General features: G+C 36.0%; 1 protein-coding gene across 1 annotated transcript in view; it reads right to left on the reverse strand.

The window, feature by feature from the left end:
- PSME4 (proteasome activator subunit 4) overlaps window positions 1-12,137 on the reverse strand; it is a 69,154-nt gene that overhangs the window by 32,494 nt on the left and 24,523 nt on the right. Inside the window, 8 exon segments of the mRNA XM_037405927.1 lie at window positions 2,349-2,444; window positions 4,583-4,740; window positions 6,768-6,983; window positions 7,541-7,608; window positions 8,070-8,139; window positions 8,486-8,584; window positions 10,226-10,376; window positions 10,470-10,534. Coding sequence (XP_037261824.1) covers window positions 2,349-2,444; window positions 4,583-4,740; window positions 6,768-6,983; window positions 7,541-7,608; window positions 8,070-8,139; window positions 8,486-8,584; window positions 10,226-10,376; window positions 10,470-10,534 — 923 coding nt within the window.

Below are 12,137 nucleotides of genomic sequence, written 5' to 3' on the forward strand. Positions count from 1 at the left end.
TCCTGGACGGATAAACTCAGCACCATCTCTCAAAATGCTAACTTGATACTGACTTTATAGCTCTTCTTGCAAAGTAAGTTGAATAAACTGACAGGGATCTAACATTTATTTTATATTAAGTGCAACAGGATCTCCTTCAGTATTTAGTCCATCTTACTAGGCCAAAGTACCATCCACTGCACACAAATGCACTCTGCCTCCTTCAGACTGTCTCCATTTAAAATCCACGTTCCACTTGCCATAATTCAGATCACACAGAGTAAGAACTAAAGTTTACTCAAAAAAAATTCATTCAACTTCAGTAGGCAAATTCCAGAGTCCTGTGTAAAGTCACTGAAAAGATGAATTGCCTTAACTGTGTTTTTAAAAAGCCTTTATGTAAACATGTTTGCATGCAAGACCTGCTCACAAAGGCAGAAAATGTTTCATTAACATGCGTAAAGTCTGTCCAAAACCACATAATGGTGGATTCTGAAGTTCTGCAGACATTTAGCAGAATGAACTATTGAGTTCCCAAATTCAGACTATAGGAGAAAAGTCTGATTTTGTTTTCTTCAGTAACAAATTGATTTCAGCATGTTCCCATGTAAATTGTCTATATTTAATAAGGCAGCACAGATAACTAACAGAATAAAACAAATCTTCAATAAAGTATACAAGTAATTAAGAAGTTAATTATAGGCCAGCATCCTAATCTGTACATTATGAATTTACAGGCCTTGCCTGGTAAAATAAAGAGGCGATTGAAAATAAAGAGATGATTCTAAAACAAGACCAAACCTGGAAACAGTTAACATTAACACGTTCTAACAGCAGCTGCGATTCCCTCTCCTTCACAGGTGGTGAGGTTCTTTCCTCTACTAAATGGAGGTTCAGTTATTGACAATCGGACAGCCTAGACAAGGGTACAAAACTGCTTACTCTTACACAGGTGTTTCTTCCTTGATTAATACATCACTACAGTTAAAACAGATTTTTTTTAATTTTTGGCGGTGTAAACACAGTTTTGGGCCAAGGTAGCGTTGTATTTTGAAGGTCAAGGCATCCAAGGACAAAAAAAATCCTTCTCCTTTGAAGGATCAACACCAGAAACACTCTCCTTGAATCCATGAGCTGTATGAATTGCAAGTGTTTAGCAGTCGCTGCTTAACAGATGCCAGGGCAGGATTCAGACTGAATTAGGAAATGCTGGGAAAACGCAGAAGCACATTAGCAATACAGCCCAGCAGCACACTGCTGTTACAGGAACAGTCAATGCCTCCTGAAAGGTGTTCAAGTCCTTATTTTACAAGATAGTCATCATCAGCCTGAATGCCCTGCATTGCCTCTGCTAACTAAATTACTTCCCTGAATTTCTTACATAGCCAACAGCTAACTATGGCCTCTACAAAGCTCTCCAGCTTAACAAATGTTCTAATGTACACTCAAGAGAAGCCTCTCCCACTGTACAAGAAGGTCACAAAAGCTAGGCACCTGAAGTAATGTGTTTGAGACTGTATCAGCGCTCCTTTGCACTTCTAATAGCTGGCGCTTGGGCAAAAAAAAGATACATCTCAGGAACAACTTCACAGTCACCAAACACAGACTGGCCATAAGCTTAATTTAAGCCCTCCATATTTTAAACATGATAAGTAACAACAGGAATACTGAGATCAAACTCTTAATTGCCTCTAACACTACTATTTCAACATATTTTCTCAAAGAAGACAAAGCTCAACAGCAATCCCATCTATTAAAAATAGTCTGTTAGAAGCTGAACTACTGTAATGCAATGGAAAGTTCCTATTACTTCCAAAATGGAAGTTTACTCAAGCATTTTTGATAGAGTTCTGCTGTATGCTGGCACCAGTAGCCAAGTTCTGTTGCAACATTATTCACAGGGGTCTGAGTAATCAAATAGGATTTATTTCCTATTTTACTATGAGAAGACAGCTGGCAAGAAGTGAAGTTCAGAATGTTTATGACTTTACTCATTCAGGATGACATGAAAATTAGTAAGATGGCAGCGCACTATGGTTTCAAGGCTTCTTTCAGAGGAAACACTTGAGTAAATGCCTAGCTTACATTACCTTCACATAAAGTAGCATCAGCAATGTGGCACTTACCTTTCTTAAACATTTTCAGTCTTGCATGAAAAAAGCGCTTAATATTCTTTCACATTTTAAGTACTCAAGTGTTTCTGTAAATCACTATTTCAAATTTCTGTACCTTTATACTAGTCTAAGAGTTCCTTAAAAACAGCCACTAGAAGCAGCTGCGTGCTAACAGTAATAAGAAAGCAATAAAACCCAGTATGAAGTAATAGAATTGCCAAGAACATTTGTGATATAAAAATAAATTTTACTTACAGATGAGCCACCCTTTCTCCTTTTAGAGGAGGCAGAACGTTCCCAGAACCGATCAAGCAGTTATGCACTATAGCAAGACATTGCTGCACATCATCTCTTAAACAAAGAAGAAAACTTGATTACTTATCCATTAAATGCTTGAAAATATACAAATGATAAAGCATATCTTTTAAGTTTTACAGAAGCCTTTTTCTTTAGCTGTATCAGTTCTAAACACAAGAGGGAGCACTACAGAAATCAAGCTGTGCTGCTCTGATCCAACCTAATTCTATTACAGAACTTGGACATTCAACTTAGTTTCCTGAAAAACTTGGGAGATTTTTATAATCTGAAACTGTTAAGATAACTTCAGTGCAATGAGATATACTCATCTCAGAACATCAGCTTTACCCAAAAAAAAAGTTTTAGAGAATTTTATCTAAATCCCAGATAAAACTAATGAAATAACTACTCACCCCAAGGCCAAGAAAAGTCCTTCCCACCAGGAATAGCATGAGGGAATACTTTCTTTATGAGTGACTATTTTACAGTCTGAAGATAAATTATAATGCAACAATGCAAACAATGTTTTTCCATGTTAGTTCAGAGAATTAAGGTATCTTTTTTAAAGCTATCTCACCTAAAGTAGTAGGCTTTATTATACAGTTACAAATTACGCCCTTTGTTCTCATCTTTCTGGTAAGCAGCTCTGATTGTAAAACAATTCCTCTCAACCCTCTTAAGAGGTTACTTAATAGCTCTTAGTACTCATGCATTACTTAACAATTCTCTAAATACGTGTGTTCAACAAAGGCTGTTAGAATTTTTCATTTTATCTTTTGTGTTAGAAAATCCTACTCTGAATCTCTTAAATATATATATATATAAAAGTTGGATTTTGAATTGTTACTCAGTGGAATACTAGGGAAAAAAACTGACAAGAATTTAAACTCCAGGAATACTGCAATTCAATGGAAAAGCAGGCTCATCTAGTATCCATTTATTCACACCTGTGACTCCCTCAGCAACTAATGGTATTCTCTACTCTGGCAGCTTTGCTATCTTGCCTTCCAATTTAATTTGCAATTCATGCACTTGGCTGTATTCTCCCAAATCACCACCATTTATGTTAGGTAGCTCAGTGAAGCCTTGACCAAATAAAAGTCCAATTCTGTTACAAATTAACAGCTTTACATACAAGGTGTCAAAAGAAAAAAACCACAAACAGAAGAAAAACACACAAAGAAACAAAAGACTTAAATAGAAAGCATATCCTTTCTTCTTTTAGTCTAAGTATACTTTTTGATTGCAGTTTTGTGGCATTGATTTGTCAAGCACATATTGTCTTTTTCAGATTGAAAAAGAAGTGGGAACTTGGTCAGACAGAAAAATATCTAGGAGTCAGATACACCATGCCCTGTCTCATGTAGGGTTGCACTTCACAGCACGAGGTATAACGTCACATGCTATGAACATCAACTGAAGTATATATAGCTTCAAGCACGTGAAGATTTAACATGAGTAAGAATGTTCAAGATTTAATGCTTGTAAACAGCTTTAGCTATTTGATACTTATAAATGCTTTAGCATGTAGTACACATTATTATCTTGTGCTTAGGAAACTACCCTTATGAAGCCACGGTTTCACACTAACAGAGTTTAACAAGATTGGGCAACAGTATTGCCTCCATTCCAATTTGTTACGTCACTGACTCTGCATTACCTCCTCAGTTTCAACACCGTGACACTTTTTCCAAGGACACACTATGTACTGATTCCATTTACTCATAGGAAGGACACGGAGAGAGGCAGATTTCCAAGCCAAATCAGTTCTGTATTCTACTTCATAGCTCAGGAACAAAAATGGTTATGCCAACATAACAAGTTAAGGAGTCTAGAGGAAGAGGGTTTTTTATTGCTGACTACAGTTAAATGGAAAGATAATTTGTGGTATGTATTAAAAAATAATGTGGCACAGAAATACCTTTTTACCAACATAAAGCAGCTTAACATTTACTCGTATTTTAAACAGCGTTTCTGTTCAAAATAACGTCATCCATTTTATAAAACATACCTTCAAGCTACATGTACTCTTAAGAGTTAAAAATCATGGAAATCTTGGAGTAATACCAAACAGAGTGTAACATTATAGTATTTTACTCATTTTTTGTAATGCCAGTATGATTGGCAATAGCTGCATAAAACAGACGTGAGTGGACAAATGCACCTTCTCCATATTACGTATCATCACTAACCTGGACATTTCTAGTTTTCCAGTTGCATACTGCTCTAATTTGATGAGTTCAGGCTGAAGAAAAGTATCCAGCAAATAAAAAGCAAAGTTTATTTCCTCAGATGAAGGAACATGCCATTGGATGTCCAAGTTCCACAGGTCACCTGGTTTACCCCAGTCCTATAGTAAATAAAGACACTTATTATTAATCAAAACATGAAGACAGTATTTTTTTAAAAAAAAACCAACAGCATTTAATATTACTAAAAAACCCCTAACACATGAACTTGAACTAGCTACTGCTGTAAAGCAATTACGCTGACAATTCTGGGGGAAAAAAATCCCAAGAACACAATAAACCCAAACAGAAATCCCAAACCTACTCTAACGTCTACGTGTACCTGTAAAATAACACATACCTGAAAGGACTAAAAGGAAGAGGACTGTACTGGTCTAACTGAAATATAACTTTATTATTCCTTTGGTTGTATACAAATTCAGAAATACTACATACAACTCGGACTTTTGATACTCCTATACAGAACAAAGCAGCTAGCCCATTTAATAGTACTTACTTTCAGTCCTGAACCACAATCAGGAAACTTTCTATTTTTAAAATAAAAGTAATAAAGGAAAGCTAAATTTTAAGTTGGACTTTCCATATAATGCTAGGTCATCTCATAACAAAGACAACTTTTTATATTTTGGCTTACTAAGAGCTCAGACTTGCTATAGAATTAACCAGTTGAGTACTTGGAAGAGAACAGTCAGCATTTATAACTAATTCATACTCAGTCCAAGCTTAGGAGTATATTAATTAATAGACAGGCCTTCCAGTCTTTACTTTCCATTTCCTGTCTTTGTCCAATTTTACATGGTAATTTAATATTTCAAAACTTCACCATCTGTTCCGAAAATGCCGGACTGATCTGACTGACAAAAAATACAAAAAACTACAGTAATACACTTACTTAATGTAGCCTGCTATAACATATCTTCCTTGGAAGACCAGGCTAGTCCTCCATGAATATTACTTAAGAAAGTGACAGCAGTTTTACACTGGGACAACGCAGGAAGTATGTAAGTGACAAACTCAAGCTGTTAATATCAGTTAAGAGCTGATATAATATAGACTTTCTGTAGTAGTCATTGAGGTATGGAATAGCAAATTAATTGTGATTTTTTTTCAATTTCAGAGGAGGAATTTAATAAATCTATTTTTGTGTTGGGGCATTTAATTAAGATTTTTTTGTTTGGTTTTAAATTAGTATCTGGTCCAACTGTATCTTCCCATCAGTTTAGCAAACTGTACTAGCTTTTAGTAACAAGCATTAGATTATCTGTAATTGTAAAGTTATGTAAAAGCACTTTTCAGCAAAATGCAACTTTATATTCAAATAGGCCAGCTGAAAACTGCTGCAGTGTTCATCTGTAATACTGATAAAATGACCTCAAAGTCTTAACAGCAGGCTAACATTACTTTTGACAGTTTCAGTAATTTTTAATACCGCCACTTCCACTTCCATTTTATCTCAAGCTCAGTGCAGAACCATTGTTCATTTGCCATTCTGCCTACTGTAAAACACCGTATCTCCTTCCTTGCAGTTTTTTGCACTGATGTACTCTTATTTCCACACAGTCACCATAACTTGTTATATTTGATAACCATATTTATATGAAGAGCAACAAGGAAAGGCTGCAGCTCTTATCCACAAAAGCAGATGAAAGACTAAGTTTGTCCCAGTGCAATAATGCTTCCTATGACTGGATATTTAAGTAAAGTGAAGAGCAAAATTCTCCTGCTAAACTCCAAACTTAACTGTTTATACCACCATAATTCATGATAGCTGGGTCTCAATTAAATGCATCATCTATTACAAGATAAAGAAACATGAGCAGGCACCTTTGCTTTGTATTATCTTACTGTAGTCATGCATTCATTCTAAAACACACATCATGAAACTAATATGTCATGCTACAAAACTACTCAAAACAACAGTCAGTATTCATTGTTTATTATCAATATAACTTTACGTTAACTTGCAATTTGCTGTATGTTTCAAAGCCTAAAGCATCTTTTAATTACACTTTCCATTGCTGCTACCTACGTTCAAAAATCTCCAAATAAAACCAAATAATATAGTGTATGATTGTTTTTTAAAAAAGAAAGTAAAATCCTCTAATCCTAAATAAATGAAAATCCTTGCCTTGATAGGAAAGTATTCAGAAAGAGGCTTGTCAAAGCCACCTGGCACACTGCAGTACTCTGTGGGGTAGATAAGTGTAGCAGAACGAAGAAGATGGTGCAGTAGGTTACAAGACAGAATGTAACCCTGCTTACAGGTTAAATGTAGGGTTCGCTGCAGTATCTTCCCAAGCTGCTCCCTGTACAGTAGCAACTTCTTTCCATCCACTCGAGTGATCTAATAGGAAAAGACAAACATTTCGAAAGTAAACATAACTGATTTTGTTCTAGAGGACTAAAGAGAGGATTACACTGCTCAGTTGATCCTGTACCAAGTTTCATCCTGTATGTCACATGGAATTAAAACTGAAGACTGAATGTGCACGTGAACTACTACTACCGCAGGAAAAGTTTAAGAAACACTAAAAACTGTGGTATACATTGCTTCTCGACCCCGTTCAAAACTTTCTAGCAATATTTATATTAATTTTAAAAGATTTATCTTTACCAAAAGCATCTTATGTTTTTCCCTGCACTGATCCCTTTTCTTTCTCTTATCTCTAATTGTACTAAATGCTTTAATTTTATGCCACATACACACTGTATGTTAATTTTCTTCAAACAGCAGCCACTTAGGTCCCATTTAAATTTAGACGAGAAAAAAAAAAGTTATGCAGTGTCATTCATACAACATTTACTTTGTTTTAAAAGCAGAAGTTTGTTTTCTTCATCTTTCAGGGGCATTAAACAGAATTAAAGGACATACATGCACCGGAACAACATTCTTTGCAATACCTCTGACAAAAGCTGGAGATTCCAAAGTAGCTCCTTATCTAGTTCTTCATCATGTAATACATCATCATCTAGAGGAACAAGTGATAAGCACTGCTGTAACAATACTGCAGTCAAGTCTTCCAAACAAGCTAAATCATAAACCTGATGCCTGCACCCCAGAAGTTTATTCTCAACTCTTCCATTGCAACCTTCCAATCACACTGCATCCACGTCCAGCTGGAAGTTACTTTAGCCAATTGAACATCTTGAATGCTTTTCATGAAATTGACGAGTGTCTGCAAACATTTTAAATCCCCACATTTTAAAAGAGGCATGCTCCTGTAGCTTGATAGATTTCTGCCTTGAAATTACACATAAACAGTTGTTGGTTTGGTTCGGGGTTTTTTTAGATTAAATAATGGACAGAATTAATTTTCCATTGCTGAAATGAAGTTGTGGAAAACACACACAAGTTTTAAATATTATTTTCATGTTTAGCAAAAGTCAACCCAAAACAAAGCAAGTAACACTAGAAATCTTACAAACTTACTGACTGTGAGGTGAGTTATAACATTGCAGCAATGCGGTACAAATAGCTTCAAGGATTCCTCAGGGCGGCACTGGAAACAGCATCATAAATAAACCAATTTCAAAAATTTTAATACTCTTCTATACAACGTTATTGAAAAAGAGAGAAGGATTGTATTTCATCTCTACAGTCAACCTGACATCATGATTTTTGGACACTCAAAACCCAAATTTAAAATAAATGCAAGAAAAATACTTTGTGAATCAACCTCTTGAAGGATCACTATATGCAACCATCCAATTTTAAGAGGACATAATATTAAGAACCACCTGTATTTACATGAAAAATTAAAGATTGTGCAGAAGAAAAAGTAGTAGTATTGGCTTTTTTTCTTTTTTAAACTAAAGATCAAGTGAAGTCAGAGCATTTTCTCTCACTTTTACTGCAGCTCGGCACATATCGGCAACCATTCGACCAGCAACTCTAGTCTCAAATATATTTGAAACAGCAAAGTTAAAAACCTTCTCCAAGGCAACCTAAAAATGAGTACAAAAAGACAGAGGTTACTTTTTTTAAAAAAAAGAAAACTAGGTATCATAAATTGTTTGATTTATACAGAAGGCAGCATCTGTACATAATATGGTATTCTTTTAAAACAGAAGACTGCAACTGTGATTCACATTAAAAAAAAAAAAAAAATCAGAAGAGAGAGACAGGGAAAACTGACCTGTAGAATGCCTAAAGCTGACTAAAATGTAACTACCATCACAGTTTAAAAAGCTGACAATGCTATAGAATAGGAGGATTAAAAACTTATGTGAATAGGAACTGCTTAGGAAAAAAGTCCTAAATGAGATCATTACACACGACTTGCAATTTATGCAACCTATGTCTAATTGTACAACTACTGCCTTCACCAGAATAAAGGCTGCTACTGAAGTCGCAATGACACACGGTTTGTCAAAATAATTTGTTTACAGATTTTTCACTTTTTTTTCTTCTTTCTTACTGCACCACTCCGTTACAGCAACACATTGTAACAGGAAAATACATGACAGCATCGACTATCACTAAAATAATTCAGTTACAGGAAGGTCTATGTTCCCCTCCTCCTCCCAAGAGTTTATAAACAAAACACACTGAATGCTTTAACTGGTGGCACAATGAGACACCGCCTTCAGCTGGAGACTGGAGACACTTCTCAAATGTTGGCTTTGGGAAGAAAGTCAGATAAATCTTGTTGACTAATGAAAGCTTGTGGTGCTCCTGAGGAACTACACAGAACAGTTTTCCCTGAGTAAGCCAACAGTCCTCTGAAAGGAAAACTATGCTATTTCACATACAAAGTAAAGCTAAGACACCCCTTAGCTAATGAATAAATAGGGAATTAACTTATCAACCATTTAAGTGTTTTAAAGCAGCTTATTACCATCCAGTAACTTGCAAGGCAAGCTGAATTACATACAGCGTAGGTTACATATGATTACTTTAATAATGAAACACCAGGAAAAATACAAAGTAAATACTTAGACAAAGTATAAACAAAATATAAACAAAGAATTAAGTTAAGACTTACAATAACCAAAAGATTCCAGACAAGGTCATACCAAAATGTCCAACGTAATGGCTCAAAATGTATAAAACCTAGCACCTCCAGATATATACATAATGTAATGTAAACAGAATAAAATGTGTTAACCCAACGTGCAAGGAAAGAATCTGTCCACGTAACAACATGGATTCTCAATCCCCATCCTTCAGAGTTTATTTTAATCCAGGTAATTTTCCTGATCCCATTAGCCACATGGCTCTTTTGCCCAGCTGAAGAAGTGGTAGAGAGAGGGAGAGAAAAGGAAAGCAGGGAATTGGGTTAACATTGCCATCAAACCCACAGTCTAAATCATAAAGTGATAAAATACACTGTTAAAATGATTTCTCCTAACATTTATCATCAGTTGGCAAGAGAGCACCAAGAACCTGAGAGCTCGGTACTGATGTATATGAAATCATAAAAAAAAACCCTGTCATGAAGTCCTAAAATTCGCCCCCTCCTCTTCCTTGCTTAAAAGTGAAAGTTTGTAACAGGGCAGTGAAGGAAGGAAGAATATGAACGTACCAGTAACTCAAAACAGAAAATTAAGCCTCTCAAAGACATGAAAAGCCAATGCTCTACATACCTTAAATATATCCTTTGAACACTGAGTAAGGATTGTACTGAAAGTAGAAGAGAGACCTAATTCCACTAGACTCTCTAGATGAGTCATTTTCTCAGTTTCAGTCTCTTCTCTGGTTTGTTCTAGTGTGCTGCTCTCTATAAGTCCAAAACATCTACACAAATACAACGAGTGAAATATTAGTAAGCAGAACTTGCAAGTTTTATAAAGCTGCTCCCAAGCTTTCAGCTATCCTTAGCTTACTTACCTATCCATAAACTGCAGTACAAAATCCTCAAATTCAGCAGTTGCAGAGCACAATTCTCTTTCCACCTACAGTTTTCCAATGCAAAAGAAGCACAAAAGGTTGGCTTTTCTTAATGAAACATAAGATAAATTTTATTTTCTGTATTAACTACTTCAAAAACACTTCCAATTTTTAAGCGATATAGGCTACAGCACATTTTCGCATTGAAGTCTGTACAGTCTCAAGTACACTACATGAAACAATTATTAAATTTTCTTTACACTGTCCTGTCCAATTTCCTCGCCTTGATCTCTAGCCAAATAACCTCTCAGGGTGAAATCGGGTCTGCCTCTACGGATACAACCTTTGCTCTTACTACTGATCCAGCTTTCCAGCAGAGGGTCAGTGGGTGCCAGCTATGGTGACAGACTTGGCTCTGCTGACATATTTACATTAAACATTCAGCGTACAAACTGCTCTGAGTTTTTGAGTGCTGCAGCTCAGGGACAACGAAATTAATCTTCCAGTAGCTGAGCATTCAGAATCTGTGCCATCTGTAGCTACTAGCTGTTCTCTGAGCTACAAGAAGAGTCCTCTAGCAGCAGACAAGACATTTTACACAGCAGTTGCAACTACCGTCATGGACACTGCTGCTGCCTCATTTGTAGTATGTCAGACATAGCTTCACTATTTGTGCCTGAACTCCTGTATTAAAAGCAGAAGCAAAAATCTAGTGATGAGTAGAAACAAAAGCTATTTCCCAGTCTCTCCTGTATTTTTTTCTCAGAACAATGCCAGAGAAAAGGAGTGCAAGGAGATCTAGAATTCGAGATGTCTGCAAACAGCCCTCCAAAGCAGCAAACAGGTGGGCTGACTGTGTCTAATAACAAAGGCGCAGCAAAGGAGAAAAGGGAGCTGAGGGCTCGCTGTCTTATGACAATACTATCTCTTGATTGGAAGAGATTAATAAGCATCTGAAGAGAAAACAGTAGAATCTTAATCAGAAAAGACAAGCATGACTGCAGGAACACTTTAAAGAAGAGCAAGCATTTTGAAATTATTTCCCACAGGAGGAAAACAGCCCTGAAAAGTGAAAAAGAACATTAGTTTTTTCAAAAATAACTACAAACAGCTGGGGGGGTTTTGGGTTTGTTTGTTTGGGTTTTTTTAAACACCTATGAAGTTTTCAAGAGGAGACCAAACTCTTTCCAGAGTCCCCCAATCAGTTAAGTTACCTCTTAACTCATTCTAAGACAGACGAGTTTTGAACTAGAACTGATGTATATACATCATCTGCTTTATTTTTTTCTTTATTGTTACCTTAATGTTTTATGGTGACAGGAAGTTTCAAAAATTTAATGGTAACAAAGCTGCTATTTTATTAGACTCAGAAAAATTTAGATGGCAAGGGACTGCTGGAGATCATGTAATCCAACCTCCTACTCAAAGCAGGGCAAGCTCAGAATCAAATCACACTACACAGGGCCTTGTGCAGCTAAGTTTTGACATAAAAATATTAGTGTTTCAATTTAAAAAAATATTTATGTGACAATCTATGACTGAGAAGCAATTGTAAGAATACGTGGCCAATTTGCACGCTGATGTCAGTGCTACAACACTGACCAGAAGCAAACATGAGCCACATCTTCGAGGTTTTTGTTGCATTTTTCTTTAACACAGTTACGCACA

The sequence above is a fragment of the Falco rusticolus genome, chromosome 12 (assembly GCF_015220075.1).
Source record: "Falco rusticolus isolate bFalRus1 chromosome 12, bFalRus1.pri, whole genome shotgun sequence".
NCBI lineage: Eukaryota > Metazoa > Chordata > Aves > Falconiformes > Falconidae > Falco > Falco rusticolus.